Genomic DNA, 12,996 nt, shown 5'->3' with positions numbered 1-12,996 from the left:
CACATGAATAGTCTAGAATATAAAAGCTCAACTCCCTGTCCTTTTCACCTGACTTCGTTTTTTCTTTCCCCATTGATCGACATACCAGTTCAAGATGACGTCCATCAAGGAAAAGGATGAGCATGTCGCTCATGTCGACGTTAAGCACTCCGAGGTTCTGGTCAACAAGGACCTCATGAATGATGCGCTCGATGGTGAGAACCGCGAGCATCAGATGGGCGTTTGGGACGCCGTCAAGAAGCACCCCTGGGCTTGCTTCTGGGCCTTCACTATGTGTTTCACCATCGTGAGCTTACTCTTCGCACTTCAAAATGACCACAGCTGACTCTATCAGGTCATGGAATCTTTCGACATGTTCCTCAACGGTAACTTCGTCGCTCTTAAAGCTTTCCAAGTGGAGTACGGCGTCAAGGTTGGAGAAGCCTGGGTTATCCCCACTAAATGGCAGAGTGCCCTCTTCCAAGCCGGTCAATGCGGTGCTTTCGTGGGTGTCTTTATGGCCGGTCCCATCACCAACCGTTGGGGTTACCGTTGGACTACCATTTTTGCGCTGATTCTTATGAACGCCACCATTTTCGTTTCCTTCTTCGTGAGTGTCCCTGTCTAGGGGCTTGTAGGACATATCTGACCAGTCAATTTAGGCCAACTCCCTTACCCTCCTGGTGGTTGGACAAGCTTTGGAAGGCGTGCCATGGGGATTCTTCATTGCAAACTCACCAGCCTATGCTAGTGAGATTGTCCCCCTGTCCCTCCGTGGTGCCTGCACAGCTACTCTGCAAATGAGTTGGTCCATTGGTTCAATTATTGTCGCTGCTGCCACCTATAGCTACAACAAGCGAGATGACCAATGGGCGTGGCGTGTGCCTCTTGCTCTGCAGTGGATCTTCCCTGTAAGTTCCTTTTGGATCAATATCCTACAGCAATATCTAACCCATATAGACACCTCTTTTGATCCTTATTTTCCTCGCACCTGAATCTCCCTGGTGGCTCATCCGCCGAGGACGCAAGAAGGAAGCCCTCCGTTCCATCGAGCGTCTCGGCGCTGATTCGACCGAGCACGCCCAACAATCCCTGGCCATGATCGAGCGAACAGTGGAGATCGAAGCCCAGATTGGCGGTACCCCAACCCTCCTCGACCTCCTCAAGGGAACCGACCTGCGCCGAACCACCATTACCTGCTTGATGTACGCATCGCAGAACTTCGCCGGTAACCTAATTGCCAACCAAGCGACCTTCTTCTTCGAACGTAAGCATCCACTCACCAACATCCGATGAATCCAAACATAACTAACCCCCATATAGAAGCCGGAATCTCCCACGACCGCTCTTTCCAACTAAATCTAATCAACTCATGCCTCCAATTTGTCGCCAACGCCATCTCGTGGTTCTTCACCGCCTGGTTCGGCCGCCGGACAATCTACCTATGGGGCACAGCAACTAATATAACCCTCCTAATCATCCTGGGTATCTGCGCCTCCGTCCCCCAGACCACCGCGACTAGCTACGCCCAAGCCGTCCTAGGAATCCTCATCTCCTTCGTCTTCGCTGGTACCCTCGGACCAATTTCCTACACCATTATTTCCGAGACATCGTCCGTGCGTCTGCGCGCGCTCAGCACGGCCGTTGGTCGTGCTGCGTACTACGTTGCTGAGATTCCAATGATCTACCTGGCTTCGCAGATGCTTAACACCACAGGCTGGAATTTGGCCGGAAAGTGTGGTTATGTTTGGGGAGGTACTGCCTGTGTCTGTTGGATGATGGCTTACTTCTTCTTGCCTGAGCTTAAGCATCGCTCTTACCGTGAGAGTGATATCTTGTTCAACCGCAAGGTTCCTGCTAGGAAGTTCAAGAGTACCATTATTGATGCTCGCGATAACGAGTAAGGGGTTGTGGTTGGCTTGTCACGGAGCATCTCTGCTGGTTCTGTGCTGCGATACTTCAGAAGCTATCTTCAAGTATCTATCTAGCTCTTTCGATAACAAAAAGTTACATGATCAACGAATTCAATCATGCGTGACATACGCGCTCAATATTATTATTTGACCTCCAATTAATAGTCTGTTTCAGTTGTTTATTACCAGATAATCGCGATGCCTTCGACAAGCACAAAGAGCTATAATACGTTCTACAACGCCCTGCTTGTCAGTGCTAGAGGCTTAACGCTACTCAATGAAGGTTGGAAGTATAGTCAGCATCGAATACATGTATAGAGATGCTGGATATTGTAACACTTCACGAAACCACTAGCAAGGTTAATCCAGACTCATACATACATGTCTAAGCTTTAGCCTCCAAAAAAATATGCATATCGTATCCCAAATTCCATATATTGCGATATCACATATTGCAAGACAGCCTCATCGCCATGGCGATATCCCATGTAACCAAAACAACCGTAAAGCTCACTTCATGATGATTCATCTCTTCTCTCCTCTTTCAAACTTCTTCATCCCTCATCCACTACATTCATAACCTACCCTCAATCATGTATCTCGCCATGATTGAGACAACCGCAGCGGGCAGTCGTACCGTAGACTGGCAAGCCTAAGAAGAGCTAGATGATTTCAATGAACGCCAAATCGCGCGCGAAGATGTCCTACAGCAAACATTGAACTCCTCGCAATCCGAACCAGAACTCCGCCTACCGCCATTCCTTCCCCCAGGGCCTTCTTCTATCTACGCTATGCCCATCCAGCCTGGCTCCGGAATTTGGGACGACGACGAGTATTTTGAGTCTTCTCCCCCGACTGTACTTCCCGTCGCTCCCGTGTATCAACAGCGTCAGATCAGAACTCTTGAGTATATTTCCCGCATGGCTCGGGATATGGATGCTCGGGATCGGATTCCTGCTTTGCAGGATAATGGTCATGCCAATGCCGATGCCGATGACAAAGATCATCATAGTCATCACAACACTGATGCCGACACTTATGCCAACAGTGACGCCAACACTGATATCAACTGTGACGCCAACGATGAATACAGTCCATACCAGATTATTCAAACCTACCTCTCATCCCTGACACCACCCTACAAGGAGATCTTTCAAACCCTCCAAAGCAAAGAGTGGCCACTGAAGGCGATCTACACCCTCCTAACCGTCCTCGAACAAAGCCACATTCACCTGCTCTTCACACTGCGACACAAAGGACGTACCGAGAGTGAGATCAAAGAGATCGAAAAGTTATGTCGGGCTCATGTTACTGGGTTTGAGGACTTGGCGATGCCGGATGAGGCTCTTGGGGTTGAGGATATGAGCTTAGAAATGATCTGTGGACCCTGGCTTGTTATCTCCCAACTATCTAGAGAAGCGAGGCTGGATGCCAAACAAACGCGCCATCGATAGCCAATCAATCTACAAGTCAGTAAAGTCACATGCATAGACCTCTACGGAGTATCGTACAGTTGCTGCGGAAAGGTCATGTCATGGTATTCGTCGTGGTCCGGGTGATTCTATAAAAACCTAATGTGTGTTTGCTTTAGCTCAATTCGGATGATGGAATTGTATTGTAATAAAACTTCACAAAATATTGTAGTGGATTCGACGAATTACTTGAAATACCCTTACCATCAATACTCACACCTCGTTACCCCTCATAGCTCATTTCCTTGACCAGTTCCGTCATTACCATCGTTACTCTCTTATGAGCAACGGTCGCATGAGGTCAATTTCAGTGAAAGACAAATGCTAAAAGAAAGTGCTTTTGCGTGATCTATATCAAGTCAACTATCGTAGTGTATTCCAGCAATCATAGTACGAAGGAGAACTCGCTATTTCAAAAGACTTTATCAAGAGCTCGTCCTATCATATGCATTAATACCCAGCCCCTCAGCCGCCAATTTTATCGAAATTTCGGGATTCGCCAAAGTATCCGGATAGTTAAGCCCCAAGGAGTTTTCCTATTTCGCTGAGCAAGCTCGTACTAAATCGAGAGCGTCGGCAAGGTACAGTTTGCGTAGGTAGTATAGTATAGATTTTAAGTTAACATTTAGTAGGTGCAGATTTACACACCGCCTCTAACCTCCATCCATCAGGGTCAATAACAAAGGCAGCAAAATAGGTTTGACCGTAATGTTCCCGCAATCCAGGCTTGCCGTTGCAAATTCCCCCATTCGCTATAGCCGCCGTATAGAAGGCCACAACTATATTGTGACTTGAAGCATTAAAAGCAATGTGACATCCTCGCCCGGGTGCATGTGCTTCGTCACCATGCTCAAAGATGTTAACAATCTCGTTATCTTCGTCGGGGCCATATCCTAGGGTGCGGGGTTCGGATCTTGATAGCGAAGTGCGCCTCTCATACACAAGACCTAGACCGAGAGGAGAGAGTGTGGCGGAATAAAATTTCTTTGATATCTCAAAATTGCGAACCCCAATAGAAATATGGCTCAAAGGAAGACTGTCTTGGGGCATCCTGCGCTTAAGCTGTGGAGAGCTCCGGATCGCAGGTGTGCGGGATGGGAGTGTTGCAGCGAACTATGAATCAATGCGTGGCACAAAGAAGATGGTCTTACATATTAGTAAAGCGATATGACAACATAATTACAAGTTCTAACTTATACTGAAACTACATACATTGTTATTTACAGTTGTACCGTAATACCGCCAAAGAAATGGGTCAGTGGCATAGTAAATTTAATAGGTATAGCGTGTTTCGAAATAGAGTTCGAGAAAGAATCTCTGTGTGCAAGCGGTGAAACTGATTTCGATCCATCCTGTAATTTAACTCTCAAGGACAGTGTAAACCAGTCAACGCCTACACTACTCACAGACTATAAGTACTACCGAGATCACGGTTGCCATATATATGTATAAAAGAAAATGGAGCTTGATTCATAGACAACAGTAAAGCAAAAGGGGTATTAGGGAAAAATGCATGCATCGTTTATTGTGCAAAGAATGGGCAAGACACAAAAGTAAGGATTGACCTTGCAATGAGGTAATCAAGTCATCAAGAAGAGAATTGAAAACGATCAAAGTCAGAACCAGCGTTCAAAGTTCAGGTCCAGTTCGTGTTCACAAAAATGACAGACATACACAGACCAAACATCAAGATCATCGACATGTGGGTCCAGATCCAAATCCGCATCTGAAGACGTGTAGATCGACGATGTAGGTCGGAACAAAGAAGGTAAGATATGGCAAAGAAAGAAAAGAGACAGGGTATCGATAATGAATAGAAATAAGCCAGTAACCGAAAATAAAAACACAGAACCCAGAATAAAACAAGATCAGACATGGATACAAGCAGAGAGACCACAATTGATGATAGATGGATGCAAATTAAACCAAACATAAACCAAGAAGTAGAGAAAGGAATAATGAGCCGTCTTTCACTCCCGGTACGCCGACTGATCGGGTCCCCATTAGACGCCGTGTATGCAACAAGCCACAATGACCAGATATGAAAGGCAAAAGGCAAGACAATTAGTTCATCTCCATGCCATACTCGTCCTCCTCCTTGAAGCTCATAGCGGCATGACCAGCACTATTCCAGTACTGTGCCTGGCCACCACCGTTGGCACTGCTGGCGCCACTGTGGAACGAAGGGCTAAGACTGGGGGGAGTAAGACCAGAGCTGTCACCACCCTGCACGGCGTCGCCGGCAATGTTGGTGTGCTTGGGAACACGGAGGCCACTGCCAGGTCCACGGGTGTAGCTGAAAGAGGTCGGATCGTTCTTCTCCAATGCGTCAAGAATCTCGCTGCGCATGCGCTTCTCTTCCTCGGTTTGCTCGAATGGCCAGGTTCCGCCCAGGCTAGTGATCAATTCAGCGAGCTCCGCCTCTTGTTGGTATTTGACGTGCAAAGCCCACATCAGATCGCGGGTCCAGCTGACGGCACCGTTGAGGATGTCACCTTTGTTGGGACCCTTCTCCTTTTCTTCGATGGGGAGACCCATGGTGATGTTGCCCGGGGTCGCGCGACGACCGTTGCCACCCGCAAGGAGAGAGGTAGCGGCGCTTCCGCCTGCGCTGGCCATGGAGAGGGCGCTGCTGTTGACAAGCTGCTTACGGACTTTGTCGTCTTCCAGACGGTGCTGAGGAACGAGGTGTGACAGATCTTGGATTCGTTCGTTGATATTATCGCGGCGGCGGCGTTCAACCAAGTTGTGCGAGGCACGGCGGCGTCGGCGCTTGGCTTCCTGAGACTCGAGGTCTCCACCGCCCGGAAGGTGACTGTCAACCTTGGCGGGCAGCGAGGCATGCTTGCCAGACTTGAGGATTTCCGACATGCCAGTGTGGTGCGATTGTTGAGGAGGGGAGGAGATGGGAGAGGACTCAACGTAGGACTGCGCGCTACCAGAAGTTCCATCCCACTGGTTGGAGAACGTCTTCTGGTGGCGAGCCTGCAATCCGGTCCGAATTGGCTGAGATGGGAAGCTGCCAGACTCCGGGGTACCGAGGGTCAAGGAACCAAGTGCTGGAGTCTTGGGGGTCATTGGGCTGCGACCGTCCGATGAGGTGCGATCCATTCCCTGAATGCTCGGGCGGGACTTGGTGCTGAGATAGTTCTGGTCAAAAGAACTGGCATTCTGGATGTGAGGGTTTTGCTGGTTCATCCGGTATTGATCATAGTTGAAGCTGTTGTGGACGAACGGGCTAGCCATCGGCGCGTTGTCGGGGGTGTTTGAGTACATGTGTGACATCTGGCTCTGATGACTCATGGCGATGCCGCCAGACTGGTCCTGGAGATAGTTCATGCTGCTATCACGCTGGACACCATTCTGCCCGCTGATCTCCAAATCCAGCAACTCATCTGTGTCGATGCCGGAGTTTCCGAAGTTGAAGCTGGATGACATGTTCTGCTGCGAGCCGTAAGAGTAAGGCATGAAGCCATTCTGTTGCTGCATGGTCAAGTCGGAAGGGTCCACCCCATCGTTGGGGTTGCCAAATTGGTTACCCATCGAGTAACCGGAGTGCGACATCATGAAAGGGTTGTGGTCGTCGGATTCGTGTTTAATGAAAAGACTCGCTTCCGCCATAGCCTGGTGCGAGAATGTTGGGTTGGGGTTTGCGATGTAAATCGGCGAGTGGTTAAAGGGAGGAGTCGTAGTCCCTGTACTACTGACTCTCCGTGGCAGAAGTGGAAATCAGACGAATGAGACGCCTGAAAGTGATGGAAGAGATCTGCGTATGAAACGTTGGTCAATTCAACCCCGCCCGTAAAGGAGCCGTGCGCTAAGTCAAGCAGGCAACCAAGCACAAGGCAACGCGAAAAGAGAAGGAATGCAGGATAATTACCCTTGAAAATCAGAGGAATGGAGGAAGAGAAATTCCGTCGAAAGCCGGGATGAGTCGACTGCGGAGAACAACCGTCCGTGCAGATCGGGGGAAGACCGTAATCGCAAGGGACGACCTTTGAAGATCTGTGTAAGCCAGCAACCAACAGTACTAAGATGGTCCTGCAACACGAGGAAACAGGATCGGAGAAACAAAGTAAGGGCTGAGACCTGAGGCTGAATGCCGAGCACAGTCAAGCCAAAAGCAAAGCCAGCAAGAGAGATGGAAATGTCAAGATGCATTGGAGAGTGGGGGAAGAAGCGGTGGGCGCCGGGCGGTGAGGAGTGGCGATCTGGAGATTTGTTCTCGAAGAACTCCACGTCTCTCAGCTGTGTTGCCTTGACCCTCTTGGCTTGCTCGCTTCAGGCTCTCAGCGATACGAGGCCGCTTTGATCCTTGACACAAGACACAAAAAAGCAATATGAAGTTGTCACTTACGTTGTAAAGTATAAGTCGTTACCTATAAATATAGATAGGTATAGATCGAGACTAAGTCCACGTTAGCTAACATCCATGGATATAAATATCTTCAACAAATGGAAGAACTATGGACACGTCATAGCAGAGCCCCATCACATGTGGAGCCCCCAGGCTGCCATAAGATGCAGGAACAGAGGAAGACATACCGTATAGGAGTGCAGTAACATCAAAGCTAAGCTTGAGTAAGGTATAGTCCAAGACTCACGAATCATAAGGTGAGGGATGGAGAATATGCAATGACAACTCATCAAACACGCGAGAAGAGGTGAAAGCACTTGCAGGTTTCGCAGACGAGGGGAGGGGATGGAGACTTTATGAACTCAAGCGGCGCTCTCCTGCATCTCTCATTTGATATATTACAACATCGGTCATGCAGCCCGTCGATCGGTGGGAATCGATGAGGCTTACCGGGCTACAAATATATTTATTAAATAAGTCGACTACTACATCAAAAGATAGAGGGTGTGGAGGGGTGGCAACGGTAAACCCCCGAGCCTGGGTACAATAGATCGATAAAAGAAAAGAAAAAGAAAAAGAAATAAAAAAGCACTGCACAAAGGGGGAAGGGTGATACAGCCGGATCGAGTAAAACGGCTATCCCATGATGCCCGTTGGGAGGTTTATCACCTGTGACATGACTCACGGGTGTCTTGGACAGAGAATGTATCAGATGGCCGGGTTACAAGCATACCATACAGAGTGAAACCCTAATATATATAGAGAGTCTGCATGTTCAAGATCCGCGAATGAGACCATGTGGATGGTCATGGTTGATCTCTGCAGGTATGCAAGAAGTATTGAAACAGAGCGGGAGACGCCGGAGTTGGACGAGATCGACAGTAGATATCATCCGGAGAATATAACATGTATAGCCCTATCTGCTTATTACCTTGGCAATACCAACGGGGGAAAGACCATGCATACGTAGATGTATGCGTAAATGTATGTGGCTGTGAATGAAACCCACAGACCGTCCACAGTAAGCCCTATCACTCTGTAAGTGGATCAGTGCGGTCTGTTCTTCATGTGCGATGTCGTGCAGAGGACATTGGAGTGACGATCATCACCATGATCGACGGTTAAGGGAGCTTGGACCTTACCACTCCGCTTCGACGGTGCAGTGGTAGTTTGGGTTTACGTACAAGGCTGCGTAGTCGAGGGCTATGGCGGTTAAGAGAATAATCAGAGACTCGAGTAACATACCTTTTGAACAAGATACTCGGCATTTCAAACCAGATTTTGGGATTCATGCTCCAACAAGGTGATTTCAAGAATGTGGCGGAGAGACACGATTGGAGGGGTTGGAATGTGTCTTAGAACACCCGCCAATAGTGACAGAGACCAATACACCTCACAACAGAGTGAGCCACATCGCCAAAGTTTCCAAAGTATCCTGAGCCACTGGTGATGATGTCCGGGATCGACGGATGGGGAGTGATCTCCGGGGTTTGGGAGGGGAAATGGACCAGACGTCCCGTCCCGTCAAGGTTCGGCGATACACGCCGAGTATCCACGCAAGGGCTTCCTTTCATGCAGTAGTAGTCAAGATATTCAGGATATTCACAGAGATCCACGCAAAGGACCCTAGGATGACGACATCTTGCTCTATGGTGTCCTCCATTCCGGGGAGGTCAAGAGTCCGGCTCATGTGCGTCGGACATTCTACGGGGTAATACGCCTCGGGGAAGAAGTAGTGAAAGCAGGGTGAAATAGAGCCGATGTGACGTAGGAGGATTGGATTATCGGATATTTCCATGTCGTACACGGGTAGCTACATGGGCCTGCGTATTTTATGCAGGGAGTTCTTCGATACGACAACCGGAAATGGTGTCCGTTATCATTTGAGATGTTTCTTCAGACAATACGATTTGCACTGGTATATTATGGATCGCCAACAGGGTGCGCACCGGCCATGGAGGATCGACGAAGGACGGCCACTAATGACTGCACCATGGAGGGCCTATGAGGGGGTTGCAATCCCGGATCGAGTTAGATCAAAACATATATTATGTGGTATATCGAGGCTCCACTTGGGCATTCTGGGAGAGACTGTCGAATAATAAGCAATAAGTACAAATAGGTTGGGAATAATTTGGAATAAGTTGAGTGGTCAATAGTTCCAAACTTAGAGCAAAGTGTAGTCCTGTTCTAGGCTGAGCTGGAAAGTTTGACAAATTCGAGCGGAAACGGCGCGAAGCGAAGAAAGAGGGGAATGCATAGTAGTGTCCAAGGTGCCAGAGACAAGCTAAACAAAAGAATAAAACAATAAAGGAAAGGAATAATACTTGCGATGGGGTGAAGTATACTTGTAGGCCACGCTAAGCCCCTTTGGGCATTAGCCCCCTTTCCCCAACCCCCGTCCATGTTCAACCACTCTAACATATCAACATATCAGCATATCAACATATCAACAGGTGTGTACTTCTACGTTTTACGCTTGATCTGATATCACATCGCTCGATTATTGGATCGTCATCTGACAGCTCCAGTCAGCGCCGATCGGGCTGGTCGCATCGGTAGCTTCGCGCCATCTCGTCATTGCCTTGATTCACCCCTCGTCTTCTCCCCCTCCTTCATCGATAGCGCAGCGCTTCCTGGTCCAATCAGCAGCTGTCGACTCCCTGCGCCGTGTCCGCTTCCCACCCTTTCTCGGATCCTGCTTGAAAGGTTCAACGCTCCCCATCTATCTTCCGCTTGGGTGGACCGTCCTTGAACGTCGCACGCTCGATTACGATCCACTGGGGCTGCGCCAGACTAAGCCACATAATACTCAAGCTGAATAATTTGCCCATCAGACCAGGCAACTCCTTTTTGCGGAGAACATAAGGCTAACAACACTTTGCCATTTCCGGAACATACCCTATCTCGAGCTTGCGCATTATTCTTTGCGTCGGCGAACTTTCCTCAAGATAGCAAATATTGAGTCACGGCGTATCTCAACCTCTCGGAAACTGAACCCGCGTTCGGCACACTCGTCATCTGCTCCTCTGTTAGCTTGATCTGGTCTCCGCCCCCAGCCAATCCTTGACGATCAGCCATCATCCGCCGCAGATCATCTGCACTACATCTCGCATAGTCCCTGCAGACGTTTTTCTCTGTCTTTACGTCCTGGACCACGGGCCTTCTCTGCAGACGCCGTCGTGCACGCTCCCTTCGCTGCTCCCTTCAATTGGGATATTGACTATTAACTGATTTTCAATCATGGCAAACAACTCGTTTCGAGACTCCGTCAACTCACTAGGTTGGTCGCGTAGAGATCCGGATCTTCCGGTCCGCACTGGCGCATCATCATCTACCCCATTTTTCTCCCGCCTACAATCCTTGAACCCGTTCGGGGAGGGGGGTTACGTTCAACTGCCCACTCACAATGACGGCCCCGGGGCTCCTTTACCCGCAGCCAATCGTCGGGAAGAAGAAGAGGGCTTCTTTGCTTGTAAGTCCTCTTGGCTTGTAACCCTCTGATCCTCCGATCGTCCCGTCCACCGTTACATGAGCCCAGGTGATGAGATTGCAGTTCCTGCGCCGGCAGGATTCATTTCCACCATGCTTGTTTAACTGGTTGTGATCCGACAGGAGAGGAGAGAGAAATGCACTAAGACTGACTGCGTATAGTGAGTCGGTGGGACCGTATGCTCATTTTCGGTGCATGTAATTTGGGTGCTGCAGTCTGTTTCATGATCTGCTTCTTCTTGTTCCCTGTCTTGTCACTCAAGCCCCGCAAATTTGCCATCTTGTAAGTCTCCATTTCTATATGGCCTGCACGACCATGGACTACCCCTCCAGCTATGACCTTTCCATCCTACCCTTCCTCTTTTTTCTCAGCACTCTCATGCTCCTGGACGACCACTCAAATCCCGAGTCGCGGCCACCCAGGTCATAAGTCTATTGTGGTTAGGGCCATGTGCGCATACATCCCTCGTCCAGCGACGTGATTCGTCCTGATCCAAACCTATATCTGCGCCTCATGCCAAGAGCTGCAGTCTGCTTTGTCTTGGATAATTCATGCTAACGGGCCCTTTCTTTAGATGGTCTGTCGGCTCAGTCCTGTTTTTGTTATCATGGGCGGTCCTCATGGGACCCTGGTCCTACGCTAAACATTTGGTCTCGGGACCACGGCTTCCATTCACAGCGGCTTATTTCGGATCCATCGCGCTGACTCTGTACTTTGCTATCGGGGTAAGTAAATCAATACTTCCTATTCTATCCTTTGGCTTTACCTCTCTTTCCCATTTCGGTCTTGCTCTATCTTCGGCCTTGCCGATCTCTCCCTTTCAAGATCATCTTTCCATTTCCCTGTTTGTTGCACATCGCTCTACCCAGACGTGAGGTATGGTCGCATTCCACCGGGAAAAGGTGAATCTTGTAGCCTTGCTCCATCGTGCAGTGCAACCTGAGTACCGTCTATCATGACCCCGTTGGCCAAATCCCGAATCTAGCTCCCTCGATTATGCCACCCTCTATCCCGTCGGCTTCTCGACTCTTGTACCACGTCTCACACCGCGCGGGTCTTGGATGAGAATTCCCTTGGTTCACCTTGTCCGACACACCCCAGTGCGACAGAGTCCAAAGTCCAGAACAGTCGTGATCTTTTTGTCTCACCGTCCCTGGCAAATGCTGTTGCTGCTGTGCTTTCTTGCCTTGCGCATATTCCAGCTTCATCTCTTCAACCCCTCACAACGCAACAACAGAAAGAAAAAATATCTGTCGCGACAGAGAACCATTCATTGACTCGTCTCTAGCTCCAAAACCTCCTCCTCACCCTCATCTCCTCCATCTTCCAACTCGCCGCCCTGGTCTGGTACCTTGTCAGCTATTTCCCTATGGGAAGCACCGGTCTGCAATACATGGGTCGCTTTGGAGCGTCGCGCGTTACTGCCTGGGTGAGCGGATAGATGGAAATGAACAAATGGATATGCGGTTGCCTCCGGGGTGGATTCTTGCATCATGGCCATATTTACATACACCCTACTCTGTGAAGCCTTCGCGTAGCGTGATAGTCTTTGCAGCGTAACGACCCCGTGTTACTTTTTGCCTCGGCTTATATTTCCTAGTATCGTTATGAGCCTTCTCTTGTGTATACATCATCAAGCTAGATCTTAGTCAAGCCTTTTCTTTCCCTTGAACATTTGCATCCCCTTAGCAATGATAGTGACTTTGTCTATGTACTACAATAGTGAATAGTGGATTTGCAGTACTGGACGGAAACTCGTCCAAGGTATGATAAAGATAAAGT

General features: G+C 49.1%; 4 protein-coding genes across 4 annotated transcripts; 3 read left to right on the top strand and 1 right to left on the bottom strand.

Annotated features, from left to right (window-relative positions):
- Nucleotides 1–94: 94 nt before the first annotated feature.
- On the top strand, nt 95–1,883 carry N7446_011515 (uncharacterized protein; the record flags this gene model as incomplete). Its single annotated transcript, XM_058520257.1, has 5 exons — nt 95–286; nt 335–589; nt 642–890; nt 940–1,246; nt 1,303–1,883. The coding sequence occupies 5 exons, from the start codon at nt 95–97 to the stop codon at nt 1,881–1,883; spliced, it is 1,584 nt and encodes a 527-aa protein (XP_058367781.1).
- Nucleotides 1,884–2,683: 800 nt separating this feature from the next.
- Nucleotides 2,684–3,346, top strand: N7446_011514 (uncharacterized protein; the record flags this gene model as incomplete). The annotated part of the gene is made up of 1 exon (XM_058520256.1): nt 2,684–3,346. The coding sequence occupies one exon, from the start codon at nt 2,684–2,686 to the stop codon at nt 3,344–3,346; it is 663 nt and encodes a 220-aa protein (XP_058367780.1).
- Nucleotides 3,347–5,428: 2,082 nt separating this feature from the next.
- Nucleotides 5,429–6,985, bottom strand: N7446_011513 (basic helix-loop-helix domain-containing protein; the record flags this gene model as incomplete). Its single annotated transcript, XM_058520255.1, has 1 exon — nt 5,429–6,985. One exon carries the CDS (start codon nt 6,983–6,985, stop codon nt 5,429–5,431), a length of 1,557 nt encoding a protein of 518 aa, XP_058367779.1.
- Nucleotides 6,986–10,964: 3,979 nt separating this feature from the next.
- On the top strand, nt 10,965–12,655 carry N7446_011512 (putative Golgi traffic protein SFT2; the record flags this gene model as incomplete). The annotated part of the gene is made up of 4 exons (XM_058520254.1): nt 10,965–11,196; nt 11,376–11,496; nt 11,789–11,939; nt 12,503–12,655. The coding sequence occupies 4 exons, from the start codon at nt 10,965–10,967 to the stop codon at nt 12,653–12,655; spliced, it is 657 nt and encodes a 218-aa protein (XP_058367778.1).
- Nucleotides 12,656–12,996: the final 341 nt, after the last annotated feature.

The sequence above is a fragment of the Penicillium canescens genome, assembly GCF_028828765.1.
Source record: "Penicillium canescens strain IBT 15451 chromosome Unknown utg000008l_segment0_segment0, whole genome shotgun sequence".
NCBI lineage: Eukaryota > Fungi > Ascomycota > Eurotiomycetes > Eurotiales > Aspergillaceae > Penicillium > Penicillium canescens.
Note: the sequence above shows the minus strand (reverse complement) of the source record. Positions and strands in the feature narration are given on the sequence as shown.